The sequence below is a fragment of the Vanacampus margaritifer genome, chromosome 5, assembly GCF_051991255.1.
Source record: "Vanacampus margaritifer isolate UIUO_Vmar chromosome 5, RoL_Vmar_1.0, whole genome shotgun sequence".
Classification (NCBI taxonomy): domain Eukaryota; kingdom Metazoa; phylum Chordata; class Actinopteri; order Syngnathiformes; family Syngnathidae; genus Vanacampus; species Vanacampus margaritifer.
In genome coordinates this window covers 15,016,026-15,040,671 of record NC_135436.1, presented here as the reverse complement: position 1 = coordinate 15,040,671, position 24,646 = coordinate 15,016,026, and the positions used below count along the sequence as shown (strand labels likewise).

The 24,646-nt window shown below is 39.3% G+C and overlaps 4 protein-coding genes across 7 annotated transcripts; 3 read left to right on the top strand and 1 right to left on the bottom strand.

Moving 5' to 3' along the window:
* Nucleotides 1-1,507: 1,507 nt before the first annotated feature.
* Nucleotides 1,508-8,069, top strand: LOC144052170 (kelch repeat and BTB domain-containing protein 3-like). Its single transcript, XM_077566039.1, is given in 5 exon segments — nucleotides 1,508-1,665; nucleotides 1,956-2,138; nucleotides 3,566-3,652; nucleotides 3,983-4,073; nucleotides 7,976-8,069. Coding segments are annotated over 4 exon segments (507 nt in total). The 5' UTR covers nucleotides 1,508-1,518; the 3' UTR covers nucleotide 4,073; nucleotides 7,976-8,069.
* sln (sarcolipin) lies at nucleotides 7,393-21,771 on the bottom strand. 3 transcript variants are annotated; one of them, XM_077566041.1, is made up of 5 exons: nucleotides 21,652-21,771; nucleotides 21,412-21,527; nucleotides 18,295-18,525; nucleotides 17,251-17,323; nucleotides 7,393-8,173 (listed from the first exon to the last, which is right to left on the bottom strand). In XM_077566041.1, exon 5 carries the CDS (start codon nucleotides 8,042-8,044, stop codon nucleotides 7,949-7,951), a length of 96 nt encoding a protein of 31 aa, XP_077422167.1. In that variant the 5' UTR covers nucleotides 8,045-8,173; nucleotides 17,251-17,323; nucleotides 18,295-18,525; nucleotides 21,412-21,527; nucleotides 21,652-21,771; the 3' UTR covers nucleotides 7,393-7,948. The 3 variants fall into 3 exon arrangements, with proteins under 3 accessions (XP_077422167.1, XP_077422169.1, XP_077422166.1); XM_077566043.1 differs by lacking the exon at nucleotides 21,412-21,527 and having other exon boundaries at nucleotides 21,652-21,768; XM_077566040.1 differs by lacking the exons at nucleotides 17,251-17,323; nucleotides 18,295-18,525; nucleotides 21,412-21,527; nucleotides 21,652-21,771 and adding an exon at nucleotides 8,421-8,618.
* On the top strand, nucleotides 14,173-20,156 carry alkbh8 (alkB homolog 8, tRNA methyltransferase). The gene is made up of 12 exons (XM_077566036.1): nucleotides 14,173-14,397; nucleotides 14,557-14,690; nucleotides 14,766-14,866; nucleotides 15,085-15,216; nucleotides 15,944-16,039; nucleotides 16,139-16,243; nucleotides 16,654-16,724; nucleotides 17,688-17,794; nucleotides 17,885-18,045; nucleotides 18,306-18,571; nucleotides 18,814-18,963; nucleotides 19,239-20,156. The coding sequence occupies exons 1-12, from the start codon at nucleotides 14,179-14,181 to the stop codon at nucleotides 19,869-19,871; spliced, it is 2,175 nt and encodes a 724-aa protein (XP_077422162.1). The 5' UTR covers nucleotides 14,173-14,178; the 3' UTR covers nucleotides 19,872-20,156.
* LOC144052168 (THAP domain-containing protein 6-like) lies at nucleotides 20,766-24,463 on the top strand. 2 transcript variants are annotated; one of them, XM_077566037.1, is made up of 8 exons: nucleotides 20,766-20,858; nucleotides 21,014-21,123; nucleotides 21,781-21,973; nucleotides 22,100-22,213; nucleotides 22,308-22,364; nucleotides 22,523-22,730; nucleotides 23,538-23,691; nucleotides 24,068-24,463. In XM_077566037.1, the coding sequence occupies exons 1-8, from the start codon at nucleotides 20,814-20,816 to the stop codon at nucleotides 24,159-24,161; spliced, it is 975 nt and encodes a 324-aa protein (XP_077422163.1). In that variant the 5' UTR covers nucleotides 20,766-20,813; the 3' UTR covers nucleotides 24,162-24,463. The 2 variants fall into 2 exon arrangements, with proteins under 2 accessions (XP_077422163.1, XP_077422164.1); XM_077566038.1 differs by lacking the exon at nucleotides 23,538-23,691.
* Nucleotides 24,464-24,646: the final 183 nt, after the last annotated feature.

The window sequence follows — 24,646 nt, the reverse complement described above, 5'->3', positions numbered from 1 at the left end:
ATTCTTTAAGGTTTTTTTTTTTTTTTCCAGTAACATCTACAGACAGCGTTATCTGCTCTACATTTGGTTTTAAAACCAACACTGCACACGGCTCCAAGTTATCATCCAGTCGTATAATTCAGTCTTTTATTATTATTAATTGACACAATATTTTGATCATATTATTCAGTCATCTTGAATACTGTAGTACCGCCACGCCATCCACGCGTTGGGATTCAAAGTAAGATAGCGACACCACGCGGCAACTAGTTGCATTACGTCATAAAGCTCAATCGTCGAGGTAGACCTGCGATGGTTATCATCATCCTCTTTCACCCTAAAATGCCTCTTGAGTAGAAAAGGCCTGTGAGTCTTTACAAAAAGTTCTATTTTTAAGTGATGGAGTTCTACTGTCTGTAATGGAAACTAATGACTTTGTTAATTTACATGGCAATACTATATATACTATTACTACCAATCCCCAGGGCTCACCATGGGCCCACTCTCAACAATGCCAGCCATCCATCCATCCATCCATCCTCCACCACCACCCTCCCCCGGGTTCGTGTCCATGTCCAAAACAGAAAACGCACCATGCAAAAGTAGGATCACTTTGCACAACTGTGCATTAATGCGGAATGAATGTTGCTGTGATGTCATAATTATTCATGCACATGCTGTTTACCTTAAAAATAAATGTTTACAGTATCTATCTTGATATTTAATTCTCCTCAAGTTTGCTCAGGACTTCCTTTTTGTATTTCATTTTTTTTAAGCCAATCAAGTAGAACTACAGTTCCCATTAACCACTGTTTACTTCCGGTCAAAACAAAACCATTCAGTCCGGATATAACCTAAATCTTTTAAACCAGAAGGGCTTCCCGTTAATATTTTTAATTTATAGTATTAAAATGATATTAGCGTGTGGTATTGTGTAGCGACAACAAGTAAGTTACAGCAGGCTCTGAGCATTTACGAATTTTGTGGGATTTCACGTTTCCGGGTAGTAGGAGAAAGCGCTATCCATGGTGCTGCGACTGTAAGTAGAACCTGAGCAAAGTGAAATGTTTGACATTGGCGCTATTTAAAATAATGCATTTACATGAAAAGCTTGTATAGTTGCAATGGTCACGCCTTCAGTACTGTATAGAAATATAGGTAAATAATATAGAGAATAACATATACACTTGCTTTAAAAATCCAATCTGTATCTTTTTTTTTGTGTGATCAAGATGGCTGATCAGAAAGAGCCTTGCAGTGAAATCCAAGAGCGTCGTCAGCTGCTGCAGGTGTCCAATTCACATGGACTTCATTTGCTGGGTGTGCTCAGGTCTTTTCGAGAGCAATGCCTACTATTTGACTTCACTGTAAAAGTCCAGGAACACAGTTTTCCCTGTCATCGCTGTGTTCTTGCAGCATGCAGTGATTTTTTCAGGTCTCGATCGCTTTCTACCTGTATGCACATTCTGGCAGAAAATATAATGTACATACTCTCTCTCTCTGTAACATTTCTGTTCTTTAGGGCCGTTTGAGGCGGCTATGCGAGAACGTGATGATGGTTCAGTAACATTGTGTAACCAAGTTCCAGCTGTGGAAGACTCCTTCCTGGATTTTGCCTACTCTGGCGAGATTCTTATCACAGAAGGAAACGTTTACTCACTGTTTCAGATTGCCTCCTTTTTGCAGGTAGAAACATATGGCTCATTAGCCACAGACAATCGATTCCACTTGTATTCCTTTCAAATGTCTCTAGAGCTCTGAAGGCTAAGTGAACGATACAATAACAATATTTGATAACATGACTTATTTGAAGTGTCTCATATAACTGAAGATGCAGCCGTTGCCAAGTTTCAGATTTCAAATAAATGCTTTGAAACGGCACTACACGACCCCAGGATCCATTCCACAGTCTAAGAAAAATCATGTATATCTTATTAACTTGACTTAACTGATAATGTTTCTTGTTGTGTCTTCAGGTGTCAGTTCTGTCCAGAGCCTGCAGTGACTTTTTGTTAGCAGCGATAGATCTTGATAACTGCCTGTCACTATAGGCACTTGGTGAAGCGTATGGCTCAGCCTCCCTCCTCCAAAATGCCATGGACTTTGTGGTTGAAAACTTCCAAGACCTTTCCAACACCCAAGACTTCCTGGACATGCAGGTGCTAGTCAGCCACTCTACTTTGACTTTTCCAACACAAGAAACATACGCTCTAACCGTAACCTTATAGAATGCGCGCACAAGAAATCAATTACCTTTTGAATGGCATATTCTAAAAACGCTTCCAATCATTGTTAGGTGATTGATTGTATTGGAGGAATGCCTGAGGTCAAATGCCCTCTGTTTGCCCAGTGAGGAGGCTGTGGTCAAGTCACTTTTAAAGTGGGTCCGCCAAGACATGCTACCCAAATTGTTATCTCTAACAAGACTTCACCATCTACCTCCACATGCACTTAAGGTATTTGCCCATTCAAGGTCAGGTGCAAAGAGATTTACTCTTGGACTTTGTTGCTGACGTTATATTTTAATCTCAATTCATCCTCAAATTTGTTTCCTTGTCTGCAAGACTTTTCGTGATTCCGATCTGCTGAGCAGCAATGATTCCTGTATGGCTCTGATCTCAGATGCTCAGAGCAGGAATACTGTATACAGTATATATACACTGCCACAACTCCTACACAGTTTAGTTAAATCCAGTATTCTGGAAAATATGTTGGGCATCAATCAGGGTTATTATAGTTTTAGAAATTCATTTTTGAGTTTTTAAAATGTTATTTAGTTAATTTTAATTAGTTTTCAGGGCAGCACTGTTAGTGTTTATTAGTTGTAGTTATTTAAAAAATGCTTAGTTTTCGTTTGATTTTTAATGTTAGTGAAAACTATTACTGTGTGCAATATTTAATAAATACCATGGTAAAATGAAAAAAGCAACGCCCTTCTTACCTAGCGTTGCGTTTCGGCTGACTTAAATGAAAAAGCAGGCAAGGTGAGCCTTTGGAGCCAAAAGTAAAACATGCAAAATTGGCACCTGGGAGCGACATCATCTGAAGGTGCTTTTCTATTAACTGCTGCTAAATGACATCACTTCTGTGCAACACACTGTCAGACGTCATTATTTTGGTTAATATTGAAATAATTATACTTCAATCACATTTAAAATCAACCCCAAAGGCTCAAGTCATTTGTCACCTTCCGCTTTGCTCTCACAAGCTTTTACTAGCTTTTCCCGCTAGCCGCTCTTGTTAGCCACTCCAGCCTACGGTTCCGACTAACTCCAGCTAATTGCTTTTGTTAGCTAAATCTGGCTCGCTCTGTCTATTGGCGTCGCTTGCCGGGCTTCACACCGGCTGCCAAGTCGCCGTCGCTCGCTGAGATGCTCGTTTGATCACGCAAAAAATAATTGGTGGTAGGTTTGTAGAGTATGGTCTCTCCAAGCCACTGTAGTGTCTGTGTTTCTACTGCATGCGCTTGCAGCTGCATTCTATGCCTTAGCGACATCTAGTGGTCACTTATTACACACTGTATCTTAAAAAAAAAAAAAAAAGGGAATGAAATTTGAATTTATCCCTCTCCTCTTTTGCCCACAAGATAGTTATCACTGGAGGTTGCCGTGGAAACTGTTGCCGGGCAGTGCGAATCCACGTGGCAGAGCCTTTCCATGATGCTACCGATGAGGTGTGGTGCTTCTCCCCTGTAACAAGAACCCGCGCACCTGCTCCAGCGATGTTGAAACCCCGAACCATGCACACAGCAGCCCCCCTTTTCCCCCCACCAGGGCACTGCCCTGGACCTAGCTGGGTGCCAGCGGCCCCCAGACCCCCGGCTAAATTTTCAGATAATTTCACTTTGGTCAAATCACATCCCTGTAATGCATCTGCACCCAGAGGGGGATGTGCATTATACTGTCTATTTTTTGTTGTTGTTTGTGTTTGTGATATTATTGTAGACATATTGCTGTGACTCATGTCTCTTTTGTCCTGTCTTGCTTTGCCTTGTCTACCCTAGATGATGAGCCAGAGCCTCCCAAGAAAAAGTCAGTCATGGACCAGTTGTTTGGAGGTTTCCTCGCTCCTACAGTACCAGACAAGACCATAAGGTGAGAAAGCTAAGGAGGAAATAACAAAATACAGGGGGAGGGATGGGTTAGATGTCAATGGTGATGTGTTGCAGTGATGGAAAGAACAAGTGGATCTTCCACTGCTTTCAAAATTGGCCAGGAGCTATTTGTCCATCTCTGCAACAAGTGTCCCCTCTGAACGAGTGTTCAGCACAGCAGGTGACATTATAACAGCAGAGCGCAGTCGGCTTTCTCCTGAACATGTAGACCAACTAATCTTCCTGGAAAAAAAACCCTGAAGCAGCACCATATGAAATGCATCACAAAGTGAGGTGTTGACAGTGAGTGGTATTTGCCGAAAGATGTTCTTTTCTTTTTAATTCTTATGGACATTTCGTAATGAGACACTCAGTGAGAGTAGTCTGTGTTTACAGCTGTGAGTTTCAGATGCCAACTTGTTTACATTTGATTTGCACAAAATCCAATTGTGAAAGGGTATAAGTTGTTTTGCACTTTCTGTTCCTTAATACTGTATTAGCCTACCTCAGTGAGTTCATATAAGCAGTATGTTTTGCAGACAGGAATATGAACAAACATTGATTGCACTATTGTAAGTGTCACTTTAAGTTGCTCATTGAGTGTTTTTAAGATGGCAAAAACAGCACTTTTGTTAAATCTACTGCCTATGAAGAATAAAGCCAGTAGTTTTGTAGTACTATACTGAATTTCCCCCTTTGCTTATTTGCATCATGTTGAATCGCATCGTATCGCAACAAATTGCATCATATCGTATCGGATCGCATTGATTTGAATTCAATGATCATCGCATCGTATCGCATCGTGAAGACGGTGAATCGCATGGCATCGCCAGAAAATTCCATGTATCGTTAAAGTACCGTATATCGCTGGCAGTGCATCGAGATGCGTATCGAATCGTCCTCAGTGCTGAGATTCACACCCCTATTATCTACACTCTGGGATCAGAGGTGGAGATAACAGACTTCTTCAACCCCTCACTGGACTGTTTCTTCAGCTATGACACCCAACAGGACCAGTGGTGCCGCTTGGTGGCAGAGTTCGGCCAGTTTTTCCATGCAACGCTGGTCAAGGCCGTGTCAATTCATAAAACATTGCACCTCTGTGACCTGTCCACTTACAAGGTGGGATCTTATAAACACAATTAAACAAGTATTGTAGGCTTTTCTTGGTCACACATGACTCGTGTGTTTCATCCTGCAGGTGTACAGTTTCTACCCACAGACTTGTGTGTGGAAGCGAGAGGGGTCATTTGAGTGTGCAGGGTTCAATGCTAACCCTGACCCTAACCTCAGAAGTCAATGGGAGGAAGTGGCGCCCATGCCCAGAGCCCTGACTGAATTTCACCGTCAGCTCATCAGCTTTAATAGGCACACAAACCCATGAAGTGACACCGAATGATGCACAAAGGCGGCAAGCAGGCTGTAGAACCTTGAAAAAAGCATGTTCTTTATTGATGATGTAAGCAAACCATTCATTAATAACTCTCACTGGAGACTTCCCGGAGGGCTGTTTGGTACATCCTGAATTGATCACCAGTAAATTCTCGGGCACATGTAGACAAAGAACCATTCACACTCACATTCACACCTATGGACAAGTTACAGAGAACCAAGGACGGGTCGGCTGGAGCCCGGATTCAAACCCCCAACCACAGAGGTGTAAAATCAATGTGTTAAAGCCATAGCAGACCTCATTGTATAGAAGTAATTCAGACCCAAATGTAAAATGAAGATGTTGCCATGAGGCTATACATATGCAGAGAGAATAAATCCATAACGTTTTATTAACTCTTTTACTGCCAAAGACGTTAAATGACGTTCTGTAAAAACCTACGGAGGGCCGCCAAGGACGTTAAAAGACGTCCACCCATTTTTTTTTTTTGAAACGGGTAGAGGGAAACCTTTGCCAGCTGTGGTGAAAGTTTCAAGCAGATCTAGTGAGCCTAATGACTATTTTTGGCCCCTAGATGGCAGCAATGACTCTCTTTTGACAAGATTGGGCAGGCATCAGTAGAAGACGTGAGGCGGAGCTAGAGGGGACAATGGCTGGGCAAGGGAAGAGAACATGGCGACCGGTTGCAAGCAGCTCACGCTCGAGCAGTTTTTTTCAAAGATGAAAAGCATCAACCAACACTAAAGAGCACATTGATGACGACGATGATCATCATCGATGATGATGATGGTGACTCCGAGGTTGGAAGCATTGACGCGGCAGTAGAAGACGTGAGGCGGAGCTAGATGGCTGAAGAAGCGAACAATGGCGACCGGTTGCAAGCAGCTCACACTTGGGAATTTTTTTCAAAGACGAAAGGCATCGACCAACGCTAAAGAGCACATTGATGACGACGATGATCATCATCGATGATGATGATGGTGACTCCGAGGTTGACGGCGAAGTTGGAAGCGTTGACGCGGCGGCTATGACGACGTCATAAAGGTTCACGGGCTAGCGATGCTAACACCGGAAAACGCTCAGGCGGACGCTCAGGCGGACGCTCAGGCGGACGTTCAATCGGACGACGAAGAGTGCCCCGAGTCCAATGCATATTCATCGGAGGAGTGGGTACAGCCTGCTACTTGCTATTTATTCCCCGGAAAAAAAGGCCGTCAAGAAAGTGTTATGTCTGCACGCGAAACGGACAATCGAAAGTGAAACTAATCTGTTGTGCAAATCCTGCTGCGTCTCCTTGCATGCAGGAGAGCGTTATAAAAAGAAAAACTGTATTTGAAACATCCACATAATTGTAAATAGTACCACAGTTGCACACATTTGTAAATAGTTTGCGAAATTGTTTTGTCAAATTGTTACACTGTTGAATGGAAATAAACGTATTTTGCAATCTAAAAACACTTTTTCATTGTTGGTGAAAGCGTTTTACAGAAGTAAAGCACTATTTAGGTGTTTGTGGCATCATTTATGGACAAAAAGAAGTGTACAATTCACTAGAGTGCATGAAATAACATTGTTTCACAAAAAGCTCTTTTTCTCCGCTTTTTGTTTCAAAACAGAGAATTTCGGTGAAAGTAACCATTTTCTATTGTTGATTACTGAAGAACGTAATAAGGTAGAAACAACTTTCTGATGAAAGATGATAGTTCAATCTTTTCATTTGGTGGAATGTGTGTTTCCATAGTCCAAACACAACATTTTCTGTGGACCTTGAAAGATCAGTCAAAATGCTTAAATCGGCTGGCACTGGCGACATCCCGTTTCTGAAAACGTCTGGCAGTCAAAGAGTTAAGTGTGCTCTCAAAGTGCTCTTCTTCCAACTTCAAGTTCTCCACATTCAGTCAACAAAATAGTAGTAATGGACTTCTTTTTGTTTATTTTTTCTCACAAAGCCTGAAACGAATACTTTTGTGTGCAAAAAAATGCTACAGTCACTCAAGTTAATGAACTGATTTTGCAAGAAGTCAGCAAAAATTTAAATGTTTGAGTCTTTTTTTTTTTTAATATGACACTGAGATCACTTAAAACATAGTTAAATTGTATACAGACTCAGTCAAAACAGCATGGTGAGTGTATAAAATGTCATCTAGTCATTGATGACATTACATTGTTTGAAAACAGGCACTGGACAGATTTGCACAGTAAAGTGCCTGTTTGTGGATTTTTGTTAACCTTTTGTCTCTGTTCTGGGAATTCGGTTTTCATACCTGAGCATGATCTCGTGAAAAAGTAGCTCAAAAGGCACCTTACAATCTCGGAATTGTTTAGCTTTGATATAATAACTGCATCACAACCACATAGTTTCCTTCAATGAAAACACTGCATCTAAAATGTGCTCTAAAATAGCAGCAGAAATCATGCAGACTCCGTGAAATGTCTCCCGTCTCCTGCGACAGGAGATGGGAGTAATGTCCATGCTCCACATGTTAGACCTGATATGTTTTTACCAGCAGCCACATCAAGAGAACGGTGATTAAGACGATCATGAAGTTGAGGAAGAGTTCCTGCACCGAACGATCCATGGCAGCTTTCCAAACAGGGTGGGAGACAATGCTGAGGAGGCAGCGGCTGCTGAAGGAGGTTCACAGGACACGGGGATGGCAAAAAGGATTTTGAAGTGAAGATGCGTGTTTTGCTGTCAAATCTCACACCTGAGAGAAACAAAGAAGCTAAATTAAAAGCTTTAAAAGTACAGCATTTTCAAACAAAATAAGCAGACTTTTAAAAATGAGGTACCGAAACAAAAGGTAGCTAAGAGTGTAAGAGTGCCATATACAGTAGATAGGCCTATACTGTAGATGATCATAAACCAGTCATCACATTTTAAGAAATCCAGTATTTACTCGACCTAAAGAGAGAGGGAAAAAAAAAAGATTTAAGCCTTGAATGGATTATTACCTTTTCACCCTTTTGATTTCACTAAACAGGAAGTTATGTGCTCCAATAGGATATTTGTCTTGATTTCCCAAAACGAAGCCTGTATATAGTTTGGAAATGCCTATCGGTCCACTTCTTTCGTTTTTGTTTCTCTGTGTCTATCTTCAGCTTTCTGCCCTCACCATGGGCCGGGCTTGCCCCTAAAGTAGTCAACCTCAGTGGACCGCCCATGGTTCACATGCAAACCTAATGATGTCACCCACACTTTTACATGAACAACCAATCAAGTGTTTTATTTTCCGCAATCTGGTCCACTGGATCTCTCCTACACATAACCATAGAGAGTGTCAGTCTCTTTCTGCCTGGTTATTTATAGCACATTATTGCAGATATGAGGTGGATTACAATTGCCTCAAATACAATGCATGCATCGTCTCATGGGTAGAGGAATGTGTAACAGTATCGGGGGTGAGGCTGTGCACAAGATGAATAATGCAGTCAGCTTTTCAAAATGTAACATTGGAGGCTCAGACTCAAGTCCAACTGAAGCTACGATTCATCATTTTTGACATGTCCTGTCTAACCACGGCACAAAACTTCTGCTCCACTTTTCACTTCTCAGTGTTGTTCTAATCATGTAATGTTAGAGCTCAAATATGAACAATAGGTTTGAAACATACATAGTCACGAAAATAGATATTTAAAAAGAATGCAGTATTACAATGACTAAACGAGCCCTTCTATGATTAGACATTTTTTTGAACACTGAGGAAACGAAAATAAATGAGCCCTGTAATTTCGATTCATTTTGCCTTGATCGTGTACAGTAGCCAATTGTTTCCAACATTTAAAATCACTTTTCATTTTTCACAAACTTTCCAAAGGGAGGCATGCAAGTTGAACACTGCTTCTCACGTAAGACCTAAAAATGGAGGTTACATAAATAAACATATAATAAAGCAACTTGCCTGAGTTGGATTATTTTATAAAACCTCAATGGGTATCTATAACAAATAGGGAGTGCTGAATTTGGTTTAAAAAAAAAAAATACATCCTTTAAAAAAAATATTGGAATACAGTATACAATCAAGTGCTCATCATAGAGGCGCTTAGATGTTATTCTGGTGTCTATTCAAATAAAGTTTTGTTTATTTATTATGTCAGTTTTTTCACTTTGCAAGTTGCTGGGGTTGCTGTTTTTTACATTGGTTTGACCACACATGGTATTGCATTTTGGTCAAATATAGATGCAACCCTATATTTTCCCCAAAACTGACTGGCCAGATCGTCTATGTGGATGTGGGTTGCATTTTGTGTTTCGTGCGACCTACATGAGTGTCTTTAAAGTCAACCCAAGAATATTATTTTACTATTTACTATTATATTTAATATATGTTCTATGCGCCCCCACTATTCTAAACATGGCATTCTGATTAACTCATTCACTGCCATTGACGGCTATAGACGTCAAAAATTCATTTGAACTATTTCTATTAGTTTAAAAAAAATTATACTTTTGATAACAAGAGTATGAAAACCTATATATTTTTATTGTATATTTAGAACAGATATAACATTTGTGATTAATTGTGAGTCAACTAGTGAAGTCATGTGATTAATTATGATTAAAAATCGTAATCGCCTGACGCCGCAAATTTTTCATAATTTTTAAGTCGCGTCAGGCGATTAATTGTTTTTACTAATCACACATTTTATATCTGTATTTCTAAAAAAAAAAAAAAAAAGAGGTTTTCATATTCTTGTTAACAAAAGTGGAAAAAAATGTTAAACTAATAGAAATAGTTTAAATGAATTTTTGATGTCTATAACCGTCAATGGCAGTGAATGAGTTAATATTGTGTGTGAGGAATATGAATTAAGCAGCAAAATCCAGCCATCTCAGGGGGTGGCCATTTTGCCACTTGCTGTCGACTAAAAATGACATCACAGTTACTGAGGGCTCTCGGCTCACCTGCTTTTGAAGCTTAGTTGTGATTGGTTGTTATGTCATTTTTAATCAACAAGTGGAAAAATGGCAGCCCGCAGAGATTGATGAAAATGGGTGGATGCAATATTAATCAGAATGCCATTTTTAGATCAGTGGGAGCACGTAGAACATATAATTGTAAAGATTTTGGGGAGGGATTGACTTCCCTTTGAAAGCATACATTGTGATCACGTTCCAAATGATACTCTTGTGGTTGTTTGTTTTCCACTTCTGCATTTCTCCGTGCTGTGCTGGTCCCAAGAAAGAATCTGACCATCAGCCAGCAATCCCCTCTGCTCATCTCACACTTGACAGCTGCTTAGACTGGCATTATCTCCCAACTGGTGCTAAACCCCGTGACACACACACCTTCTCCTGTGCACACCTCGAGGTCACGGCAGGACAAAGTGTGTTCGAGTAGGCCTATCTTGAACCTTTCCATCACAGGGAATTCCCGAGGGATTGGACAGATCAAAATGGCTGCCATTGGTGTCATTCTATCGCATACAATTCTGCCAATGTTGGACAAGTAGCTGTTTGACCCAAGGATTCCCATTGTCATGCGATCCAGTGTGGCTCTGATTAGATATAAAACGGGCTGAAGCGTGCAGACAGGATAGACCGCAGAGCAACCTAACAGCTGATTATGTATGTGTGTGTGTTAGATAGAAAAGTGCTGGCAGTGTTGCCGACTGGAGCAGTAGAGACAGAAGTGTCAACAGCACCTCAGAGACACCATTCAATACATGCTGCATAAATACGTGTCTGCAGAGTATGTGCTTGTATGTCCCTCTTATGTTTATACAGTCAACTACTACTACTTTGATTGAAATGTTTATTTAGAATATTTTCAATATATTATATATATATATAATATATATATAATATTTTCAATATTTTCTTTCTTTGATTATTGTCACTTATTTATGCATTGAAATAAGTGACAATAATCAAAGAAAGAAAAGAAGAATCAAAAGAAAACAGGCCATAGAAAAGAAAACAATGAATATTCGATAAGGAGTGAGAAGAAGTAAAACTTATTTACTCCCACCCATTCTCCTTAAGTCATTGACATAACAACTTTCGTCCTTCTCTTACAATCACACAATATATGAATTAATGGAAACATACACCCATAGCCTAAGTTATTATTTGGTTTGAGTTACTATAACCGTTAGTGGAACAATAATAATGAAAACAGTAGAGAAAGAAGATCCGAAAAATGGCTGAACTCTTGCCAAGAAAAAAAAAAAAAAAGCTTTAAAAGGACTCCAAAACCCAAAAATATGTGGACAGTGGACATTTCATATGTCATCTTACATTAAAAACAATTTGCTTTATTTTCTAAAGAATCGAGGTGAGAAAGTAGTTTGGAAATATTCAGTTGGTCAACTTTTCATGCTATTTAATGAGAATTTATGAGTACTGTGTTATGAATTAACATAGGCAGACACAATTAGAATTTTGTTTTGCCATATTAATATGACCTTTTTTTTAATTGAAAGTATGTTTTATGTAGGCTACAGAACAAATAGTAAACAATATAATGGCGTTTTGTATGCCTATAGTGTTTATAGATTACGCGTTTAAATATTTAAGGTATTTATTTTCGTACAATTGAAAGTTGTTGACCTTTGCTCCACTACACACATATTATTTTGTTCTTTTTTTTTCTTAAGACACACATATTAATGATTAGTTTATAAATAGGTTACTCATTAAAAATACTGCATATTGATGGGGAAAGACAAATGAAAAGAATAACATGATTTGATTACAGAAATCCATCAACTAAATGTTTGCCTATTTCAGTACGTGCTAATTATACCTGCATCATAGGCCAAAAAATTGCTAGCAATAAAAAGTGTATTGAGCCTTCAGCTTTCCACATTTCGAGGGTCTTAAATGTTCTTACAAAGGCAGCTGTGATTGGACAAGAGACAGGAATTCACCCCTGCTAAAGGCCAACCCCACCAAAACCATGTACCGTATGTTTAACAAGGATTGCAAACTCACCTTAGTGCCATGTTCCATTGCCAAATCGTTTTTTTTCAGTTTGTGCTGACACTACGTCTTATTTTATTTTTTTATACAACATACACTACAGTTTAAAAAAAAATGTATTTTTAAAATTGTCTTTGAATTATGAATCGTTTTGGACTTGAATTAGAAATTAGTTCCACAAACACTAAGTTTTACGAAAACAATCCTCCCCAGCTAATACAGCATTTAAGTTCAATTACAGTACTTTAATACCTTGAATACATTATTGTAGCACATGAGATAAAGTTGGAATCTGATTTTCCTTCATACAAAAATAAACCCAGCTGGTTTAGATTGATTTCATCTCTCTTACCTTGCTGTTTCATCACCTTGGTTTTTATATGATTCATCCTCTTCCAAATACAGGCTGATCAGTTAACACCCAAACCTTTTGGACTAGTAAAGAACAGAACTACTATTTTAAAAACCCAGATCTGGTTTCTCCATGTACTCGTCTCCATCCAACAGTCCCCAGCTAATTAGAATACAAAGATGTCTTTGGCAAGACTTTGGTGTCTGGCTTCCAGCCCAGCATTTCAAAGAGTGGTGGCGAGCCTCAAGGTAGACACACCGTCCCACTCAAGTTCGCAATGTTTCACTACTCAGTAGCTGTGTTGAAGGTAAAAAAAAATAAAATTGAAGCTCAACTTCAAAGTAAATATGTGCATGGGGAACAATGCATACAATTTGCAATGCAACACAAATATTTGGGAAATATGCCCTAAAAATGCATAGAAAGCTCACAAAAACAGATTTCAGCATATCTCTTGGGATGTTGCTTTACCACAGTTGAAGAAGGTTGCCATTTTTTCTTCAGGCTGCAACTCAACAATATAAAATAAAGATAGTTTCAAGTGCTTTAAAAATAGATGTAGCTGAGTGCTGTTATCATGTAGGAAGGATCAGTCATCCGTTTTCCCCTTTCTGACCAGCTGTTGTTTTGCAGACTGAACTGACGTCGAAGGGCTCCCACTGGCAAACCCAGCCTGGTGCAGCACTTTGATGACTAAAGACAGGTGAGTCCTACGTTACACAATAACTCAAGACACACAAAGATCCACATCCGTAATGGTTCGTGTAAACAAGGAATCACAAAGAGTTACACGAACAGATTCATAACTCGAGACAAGCTATGTAGGAATTCTGACCAACCACGGGCACACACCCATTTATCACTTAACAATTCAAGGGCCTGCTAAACTGTGAATGGCTTGTTCTTTGACAAAGAGTCCCAGGGAGAGTCACTCTCTTTAGTTAGTCCCTCAGTATCAAGTTAGCGATGACTAGAGAATGATCCTTGGAGTATTTTTGCCAATCTTTTGATGGAAGATTAGAGAGGCATTAAAGCATGGCATTGCTATCATTGTTTGACTTGTATATAATGTGGCCATAAGTGAAAGTAAAATATGTTTGACTATCAGGTTTGAAAAAAGAAAGTGTACCTCCACTTCGGTTTTAACTGCACCGTAGCGTCTGTCTTTACAACTATAATAATGCTGATCTTTGAATGACACTGGTACAGAAGATTTTACAATATTGTTAATTGTTGTGGGTGTAGTTTGCCGTTTTTGAGTCTCACAAAGCCATGTTTCTAGAGAGACTCAAAAGTATGATACTTTGCAGGGAGTATGTGCTGATTTGTCCAGCATGCAGCAGAAATGGTCGGAGAGAGGAAAATTATTTTTCACTAGCGTTCCTGAGTTCCAGTGGAGGGCAGCAATGCACTTTGATGTGACCAGTCTGTCAAAAATGAAGAAGAAGATGAAGAAGAACACTGTAGGAACCATCAGCGTTTCACGTTTCTACCGGACAAACCTAAAAAGACGCACAATGGACATAAATGTGGAAAACAACTTCAAGGCTCGCCATAGGGGTAAAGTTGACAAGAAACTTCTCCGTAAACAGATTAAATCCAGTCACACTTTGCTGAAACACGAAGGAATCAATACTACGTCGGAGCCCACCAAGGTAATTGCGTAAACAGAGAAGCTAAGAAAGGGAATGTAGCGTCATATCATATACAGATGTTGTTTTCTAGCTGTGTGAGATATTAGAATGACTACATGTACAGTATGATGTTTTTGTTTCACACAGTCCAATGGAAATGCATCTGTGTCTGCTCTTCAGAATTTGGTGGTGGCTAATGGTGGCCTTGGGAATGGTGTTAGTAGGGAGGAGCTGTCTGCTGTGCTAAAAGAGATCGGGGAGGTGGAGACCCTCCTCATGCCCCCTCACAAGCCCTATGCTTTTGTCACATATGGGTAAAACCAATCATAAAACCGCCTTTTGGTAAGTGTTAACATATTTCCCTCCTTATGCTGTTGCTCTTCATGCAGATCTGAGGAGAATGCCCGGAAAGCTCACATCCGCCTGAATGGTCATACGCTTCAGTGTAGAGAGAATAGTGTGACTCTCTATCTCAGTTTTGTTAACTCAGGTACTGTAGCATTTTGTCATCTGTTTTGGGACACGAGGGTTGGTGATTTGAATTGCACCGTGCACTAAAATAAGGAAAATTGAAGTGCTTCAGAATGATAATGGATGGATGGAGGAGACTGACTGTTTCCAAAATTCTAGTCTGCTTCCATGTCACACATTGTCTGTCATTCTGAATGAATGATTATTTCCAAACAATATTTATGTGTATGTTTACAGTGCCGTGTGAACAGCAGGCTTGTGTGACTTTGCCAACTGGACTGGTGTTGGTGGAGGACTTTGTTTCTCCAGAGGAAGAAGCTCTTCTGCTTGCTGCCATCGACTGGTCGTCTACTAGTGATGATGTCACTGGTAAGGAGGAGCTGTGTAATGTCTTGTAGTGACTCAAGCTGACTTCTTGTATTGCAGTTTGGCATAAAACTCAAAATTAATCCAAAGTAAAGTCTGAAAACAGTCTAAAACTTGATGCTTATTCACTTTTAGTTTGTTCTATTACAAAAAAAACTACTTTGGAAATAATTTCTAGAGTCAATTTGTTCTACGTGCAAACCTTTAATTGTACAGGCAATGCTTTAAGTAAAATGTTAACGTTAACATTGTTATCTTTCATGAGATTGGAAAAATATGTTAACAAAACCTTAACTGTTCACCATGCATAATAACTTCACAAAACTAAAATTAAGTAATATTCATCACCGTTTCCGGTGCTTGACAGACATTCAATGGAGGTAACAGGAAAGTGTTTATTGAGCAGTTTCAATCCATCATCTGTACTTTCTAACCTCAACAGGGTCGCGAAGTTAACTTTGGGCGAAGGGCTGGGTAGATCCCAAACTGATCGCTAGCCAATTGCAGGGCATTAATTTAGTGTTAAGTTCTGTTGTGTATAATATGTATATTAATATGGTAATGGTTTAAATTCCAGGTTTTGTTAGGGAGAAAGCAATGTACCTTGTAAATAGCTGAATTTACTACTACATACTATAGGTACATAACCAAAGCAGTATATTTTATCATGTTAGAAGACTAATCATTTAACTGGTTTGCCAGCGGATATCTAATGTTCTATTACACACAGCACAAAAAGCTCTGAAGCACAGAAGAGTCAAACATTTTGGCTTTGAATTCCGCTACGACAACAACAATGTGGACAAAGACAAGCCATTACCCGTAGGTAAGATGAGTTGCATTTAACCATAAGTTTTATTTCAACTTTTTACCTGCATGATTATGGGAAAAGGTGAAATGTGAATGCGAAAATATGTGTATCCAGGTATTCCCGAGGAGTGTCAGCCTGTACTGCAAAGAATTATGGAGAGTGGACACACAAAGTTCATGCCCGACCAGCTGACTGTAAACCAGTACGAGTCTGGACAGGGTTTGTTCTAGCATGTATATATGTCCTACAGCGCCATAGCCACTTTCATATAACAGGTGACGAATAGATCCATTAAGAAAGAAAAAAAAAAGCTGTGGTGACATACACACAGTTAAAAAAAAAAAACTTATTGGAAGGGAAATTAGTTACACATTTAGGTTTATCCATATCATAGGGAACATGTAGGGTTGCATTTGTCAGGTTTACGGTCATTGTCACTTTGAACAGAAAATGTTTTGTTTTTACCACAAGATGGCAGCACAGCCTTTGCACACATGAAGGAAGATTTTCTCGTCTTTCTTTAGTTGAACATTGACTTACTGCAACATTTTTTGCTTACAAACAAACTTTGTTTTTTAAATATGTAAATGAATGTCGTGTTTAATAATGATGATTTGTTACATTTGTAGGTATACCTCCTCACGTGGATACTCACTCTGCCTTTGAGGACACCATCCTTTCACTAAGCCTGGGGACAAAGGTATGAAATGACTTTCCTAGCTTTAAATGAACCCTAACCTTTCCTCAGCAATGGCGTAACCACATTTTTGCAAAGACCTCTCAGTATGATACATTTCAGTCTTGCACTACTTGAAATTAGAAACACCTTAAGAAATATTTAAGGACACAGTATGTTAAATGGAGTATTTAAGTGCTTGTATACTAATAGTCGGGTCTCTAGCGTAGCTGCCCGCCTATTTAATGTCTAACCACCAAGTACATATTTCCCCCACCCCCACACCATCTCATCCTTTGCATGATCCTTGAGGTACTTTGGCAAAAGAATTTCATTAAGACACTTTAGAATTGTTTTAAATTGTGAACACGCCTCCTCTAATGGTTGGCCTTGAATCTTGTTATCGTGCAAATGTACACGGTGTGAGTGGCTTTGTAGAGAGCGTGGTCAGCTGTTTCAGGGAACAGTCGGATTCATTTGTCTGGATTCCATCAGCACATCTATGCATGCACGCACGCACGCACACCGGTCTTCACAAAATTCAATTTACCTGCTGTCAGAAGTTGTGCAGGATGCAGTTGGAAATAGCGTCGGTGTAATTTCCCTCAAGAGTTCACGCTGTTCTGCTCCGGAAAGGAAAGGAAAAATTAGAGTCAAACATCTCTCATGATGATGATGATGATGATGATGATGATGCTGATGATGATGATGATGCTTCTGCAGCATGTTAGTGAAAATGAGCACTGCTGTTCCTGCCTTATTCTTATGGTTAAAAAGAAGAAATTTGAATCATAACAGTCCATGATGTTGAACCAATCTACCGTAATTAGAAGCTGAACAGCAGGATATTATTTGGTCCAATTTACGTGACTAAACAAAAAAGCTTTTGCCCATTTTCTTTTGTTGACAGACATGTAGTTACTACATTCCTTGTTTGTTTTCGTAATTGGTTGTAATCATTTTTGTTTTCTGCGTTTCTTCTTACAGACTGTGATGGAGTTTCGCCATCCCGACGGCCGTGTAGTAAGCGTGTTTTTGCCAGCACGGAGTCTCTTGGTGATGCAAGGAGAGAGCCGTTACCTCTGGACTCATGGGTCAGTCCACAGCAGGGGTTCAATTTTTACTGGTAAGATTTAATTTGTCATAACATTTTGTTTATCTTTTTTTTTTCCTTTTTCAAACAGAATCACCCCTCGTAAATTTGACACGGTGCCCGCAAGCGACTCCCTATCCTCGGGCCCTACAACATGTGACTTTGGTGCCCTCAACCAACTCACTTTGAGCAAAAGGGGCACTCGAACGTCTTTCACTTTCCGCAAGATCAGACATGGACCTTGCTGCTGTGGTGAGCCCTATTCAAGTGCACAATGACATGATACTTTTTTTAAAATATGGATTTAATATACCACCTCTACTGTGTTCCATTTTGCTCACCATTATTTGAATTACAAAAGATGTAATATGCATTGCCACACATCCCATGTAAACAAGCATACATTGTCTAGTGGATTATTATATTATAGGCTGTCCAAAGTAAATGCAAATAAAAAGTAAATTAAATACTGTAGGTTACATTTATAGTTTTGCTTCCTGCCTTTTTTCCAGCTTTTCCCTCCACTTGTGATAGTCAAGGAGCTCTCTCTCCACCGTCTCCCCCCTCGCTTCCTCGAGGCCGCGGTGATGCCGCCCGCCTGGAGGATGAGTACGTTCACCGGGTGTACGATGCCATCGCCCCCCACTTCAGCAGCACGCGCCACTCCCCTTGGCCTCGTGTGTGTCACTTCTTGGCCTCGCTCACGCCTGGAAATGTGCTGGCTGATGTTGGCTGTGGAAATGGAAAGTATCTGGGTGTCAACCCGGAGGTCATTAGTGTGAGTACCGCTTTCTTTGTCATACTATTATTATCTTATTATTTTTCTTGTGTGACTTTTTAATAATTTATTGATACACGCACAAGTGAGGAAATGATTTTCCTCCACATTTTCTGAACATGCGAATTTAGCATGCTTTTCTTTTTTAAGGACTGGTATTAGTTAAATATTCTGCTTAAAAAAATTGTCTTTTTTCTTTGTAGAAATCATAATATATTGTATGTTTGTTTCTTGTGTACCAGCTGGGCTGTGATCGGAGCAGCGCCCTCATCCAAATCTGTGCTGAGCGAGGTTTCCAGGCATTTGTTTCCGATGCCCTCTGTGTCCCGCTTCAAACGGCTTCTTGTGACGCCTGCATCTCTATAGCTGTCATACACCACTTTTCCACACCAGTATGTATTGTAAAAGGACACGGTGAAAAGAAGACAGTAATACGGACATTATACATTCAATCTGACCAAAATACAATGACAAATTGTGGACAATTGTGTACTTCCAATGTTTTTGGGATAGCTTGGGGGAAATGGTTTCAGTTATAGCAATGCTGTGCTCCAACTCCTCAACCCAGGTCCAAATGCATGCTTGGAGGGGAAATTGACTGTAACATGACATTTTGTTTTTCTTGAAAACTAATGTAAAATGTTTGTGATTTTTTTTTTTGTCGTAGGAGCGTCGCTTGGCAGCTGTGAAGGAGTTGGTGAGACTTTTGAAGCCTGGGGGTCACGCTCTCATTTATGTCTGGGCTTTTGAGCAAGAGTACAAGCGGCAGAAGTCCAAGTACCTCAAAGACCACAACCCTAAAAGCAATACAGCCAAGGACGACCCTGAGCCTGACGGAAAATCCGCTATATGTACGGAGAGCAACCCTGAAGATAACAAGAAAAGTCCCTCAGATGATTACAAAGTGGCTGATGACAAACTTAGTGTTCATGTTAATCGCACAGCCTTCAACTCTCGGGACCTTCTTGTTCCATGGCATCTCAAAGACGGAAAAAGAAGGGAGGGTGACTCAGGAAAGGCGAGGACAGATATGGATAAAACAAAGTGTAAAAAGGTTTCAAAAGACTCTCGTCCAAACAAGTCCGAGTCCAGCATTAGATCCCACTGTAATGTCGACAGTCATCATGAGTCAGAAAAGCAGTGTGGCCTGGTGCCCGTCTTCCACCGTTATTACCACGTGTTCCAGCAGGGAGAGCTGGAGCAGCTGTGTATGCAGGTGAAGGGAGTCAAAGTGCAGAGTAGCTACCATGACCAGGGCAACTGGTGTGTTATTTTAGAAAAGGACTGTAATTGGAGCTAAATTTCTTGGCCGGGGGTACGGTACAATCAAAGATTATTTTACCAGCCAAGGAGAATGCATGATGGATCTAGAATATTACTCACTAGAGTGCAAACCTCGGGACCTTGAAATGTTTTTAAAAAAGTGAAAATGAGACATGTGATGTACTATTTTATTCTTTTAGTGTTTGATTATGAGGCACAAGGTGCCAGGAAGCTCTGAAGAACCACATGAGTAGCCACGGGCCTGTGTAATTGGGAAATGTTAACAACGGCAGAGATTTATAGAAATAAAGTGTTGCATGTTGATATGTATGTTATTGTGAGAACTTAACACGATCAGTGTCATCTTATAAATGAAGAGGGTTGGGGAATTCAAGTGAAAAAAGTAAAAACCCTGAAACAATTTGGCCTGCTTGTACTCAGCAGGTGGAGATGAGCTTGTTTCCTGCCAATAAAGTAAGAAGCACCTGTGGCTAAAACAAATATGTGGCGTGATTTTTGCTTTCTGGTCCTGGATCCCCCAACCCTGTAAAATTAATGAACATTATGATAATATAACATAAGAGTAAAAACATTGTTAAAGCTTGAGCAAATTTGCAATTTCAGAATTTTGTATCAAATTTGTAGCCCTTGGCATTAATGATTCAGTACCCATTCTCAAATTCAAAGCTTTGAAAAGGTTGGTGACCTCTTTCCCAGAATAAATAAACCTTGTTACTTTTGGAAAACATCAAAACGGGAAATATGCAATGAAATGAAATCTATTCAACATGTTTTTATGAAGTGTAAAAAATATGAGAGGCGACATAAGAAAAAAATTGAAATTAGTATTTTTTTACTGTATTACTAGACAAAATAAATTAAAAAAGTTATTATTTTTATTATTACTATATTTTTTGCTTGATGGGCAGGACAGCACTAATCATTGCAGATCATTAGTTGGCGCTAGTGTGTTCTAGTCATGTGTGAACCAGAACACGACGACGAAGAAGAGGGCAGTGTTGAGGTATGTTTGTTTGTCTTCATTAAATAACTGAATTTTTACTGCTTTTGACACATTTTTAGATTGTTACGCACATCAGACGTGTACAAGACTGGTGGACACGTTTATATATATTTTTTAATTATTATTATTTAAACAAATGACTTCCATGTTTACAGTCCAGCACCTCAGAAGACGTACGAAGGAAGATGCCCGAGTATTGTGTTGCTCATGGTTGCAAAAATGAGCGAAATGCCAAGGTCAAGGCACGGAATATTACCTTTCACAAGTATGTTTGAACTCTAGTTTTGTCCGTACTTGTTATTAAAAAGTAATTTGAATACAAATGTAACCCGTAGTCCACTTGAGTAAAATGCTAACAGCATTTGTTGAAATGGTTTTATGCTAAAATGAATTATATAGCCTAAAAGGGCATTAAATACGTTTGACTAAATCCACCTGTTTTTAATCCGTCCCAGGAGGCAGTCATTTTGTCACTGGCTGTCAACTAAAGTGACATCAAGTTGCTCAGGTAACGATCAATCATGGTTTAGCATCAGAAAAAAATGGCCGTTACCTGAGCCCCGAGCGACTGTAATGTCAGTCAGTTCCAGACAATTCCGATTCTGATATGTCCTTAATGCAAAAGCTTCCTTTATCCAGTGAAAACAAATGACGGATCGTATTGTTTGCCTATGACAAGCATACAAACCAGGCAGATTGTTATAGTAGTCAAATGACATTTCATCACATTTTGAAATCAAATTACAGCAATCCATGCTTTCACTTTTTTGACATTTCTCACAGATTCACTCACCCTTTTGGATTTTGACTTCATACTGTATACCAGAACATGACTCAATCTTGTGCCATGCTACAAAATAAATGTATAACTCTATGAATATTTAAATATTAATGAACAAGGTTATTGTTGTCTGTGTTTAAGGTTCCCAAAAGAAAAACATAAAAGGAGGCGGTGGGAAGTTGCCCTGTGTAGAGAAAACTTCATAGCCAGTGACTACTCCGTGCTCTGCAGTGCTCATTTTAAACCTGAGGACTTTGACAGGACCGGACAAAATGTCCGACTTAGAAGTGGAGCTATGCCATCAGTTTTCAGCTTTCCGGATCATCTCCAAAAAGTAGGTATATCGCAAAAGTATGTGTAACATAAAGATTTAAATACAGTAGGTGTTTTAGATGTGTATATAATCACTGTGTTGAATTATTTGGTTTTAATCTATATTTCAATCTTTTTGTTGTTTTAGCCAGTAAAAGGTAGGAAAACGCTAGCTTCTAAGAGAGCTGATCTAGAGACAACGAACCTGTCTCAGGATGTCTTGAAACCAGAACACCCTGAGCCAATTGTTGAGAGTCTTAAGGTTATAACCATATGGATTTGTCACTATTGATCTTACATTGTAACCTGCTGTTGTTTGTACTAATCCTTGTTTCTTCTGTCTTTGTCATATCCAGAATGGTGATTTGGGGATTAACGATAACATTGAGAATGTTTCCCAGTACCATGCACCTGTGAGTGCTTTTGATGGCTGGAAGTTTTTGAAGCCTCAATTGATGTTTTATAATTATTTTTTATTCATTCAGGCTTGGTCGCAAATTCACGACTTTTATTTTTATGTTTCAGGGACTTTAAACCTAAGTCAAAATATTTTCATCCACCTTTCTCTTAGGATCACTCCTATTCATTGCCGTCTGCTGTTCTTCTGAAGAAAAGACTGGATGAAGCCCTAGCAAGAGTGGAGAGTCTGGAACGGGAGAGCAGGAATGCAAAAATCAGGGAAAGTAGGGCCAAGGATACAGTTCGCTGTCTGATCGACCAACTGAAGGAGAAGGACCTCATCAACATAGAGCTTCAAGACAAGCTTGATTTTTACTCAGGTAAATTTGAAAATAAAATTTAAGTGTACAGTATGAAATCCGCCCTCCATAATTATTGGTACCCCTGATTAAGATGTGTTCTTTAGCTTGTAGTATTTTTTTCTTCTTCAAATAATAAATATAGGATGGTGGACCAAAGTCAAAAAGAGGAAAATTCAACCTTTAGGTGCGTTTATTCTGTGGGGAGGGGATTCCAAATTAAGTAATAATTATTTTACATCAAACCATGTGTGCCACAATATTAACACCCATTATGTTAATACTTTAGAATATTCCTTCCAATAACCTGGGCCCTCGCCTCTGTAGAAATGTTGCACATAAATGCCTAACTCCCTCGATTCAGCGTCTCTGCACTTGATTTAAGTTTTAGTTTAGCTTGAGCACATTTATCTTTAATAATTGACTTTAATTGTCTTACCAGACAGCAAACTTATGCAGGCCCCGAACTAACTCTCTCTATATGGAATCGATTTGAAATTCATACATCAAAATCAGGATGATTTCTCACAAATTCTTTTATCGTGCAATTCCTGCATTTTAATAACTAAGATCATCAATAAATTTACATATCAAACAAAATAACCTAAGTAACCATAAAAAAAAAATCATAAACGTGGCTAATCTTTGGTTGTCATTGCACAAGTACAAAGCAAAAAATAAATAAAAAAATCACTTACAGGCGTAACCTGTCCGAAAAACGGTACTGTAGCTGTTTTGGTGCACCTTTTAATATTTATATGTTTTGCAGGACTTCCGAAGTGCTATTTAAAACTGACTTAGGGATGTGTTTTTACTACTGAATTTCAGGGCTTAAACTCGACCTCCTTGCAAAGAGGAGCCATGAGTATTCTAAGGACCAGCGCGAATTTGCCCTCGCGCTCCACCTCAATGAACCAAAAGTTTATCACTACCTCCGAGAGACTCTGCAACTTCCACTTCCACATTCAAAGACTTTGCAAAAGTAGGCATGCTGCACTTGATGATTGTACTGGTTTGAATACATTTGACATTGAAGGTTTGCATCTATAATTTTTTACGTTGGAGAGAACAGATCTTTGACAATAACTTCAATTAGGATGCATTGTAAGCTTATAGATCAGCTTTTAAAAAAATATTTTTGAAAAAATTAGTTATTGAATATATGCAGCGTTTTATCAGAATTTATCAATTCAGTCATTGTCAGTGGGAGCTGGTCTTCAACTCAATCCGAGCATCCATATGGATTTTAAAATGGAGCATTTTTAAATAAATGAGATTGACAAAGATATATTACATCTGTTTTATGTTTTTTCCCTTTTTGGTATATTTTTCCTCTTTTTTTTTTTTTCATTTTAAAGGTGGAAGGGACAACAACCTCGTGACAGGACAATTCCAGATGATTTTCCGCCATGTGAAGATTCTGAGTTGAACCAAGTGGGTGAGGCAACGTGATAGCACAGCACGAGGTTGTGTTCCTGCCTGCCCTTGAGATGTCCCCTGATGCAGCAGCAGAAGAACCACATGAGTTTCCATCCCCTTCTACTGACCTACCTGCGACCATAGCAACCTGCCCACCTGCTTTGATGGCCTTGTTGAAAATATCCTGGTCTGTGTTTCTGGGTTTGTTGATTGACAGATATCATAAGATGTCATGTGAATATGTATATTGTGATTTGAAAACATTTCTAACAACACACTGGTTTCTTGTATCATAGCTACATGTCTTTAATTTGTAATAAAACGGCATAAAGTTGCTTGGAAATTCTGTGAGTTGCATTAAAAAAAAAAATAAGTTATTTATTTAATAATTGTCCTGCTGCACTGCTACTCTGGCCGTTGGTGTCGATCGGGTCCTTGCACTGAGCTGTCAGGCAAGAAAGCAAATACAAACTTTCTGCTTCAGTCAGAACCTGATGCAGACCAGGCTGACGCACAAC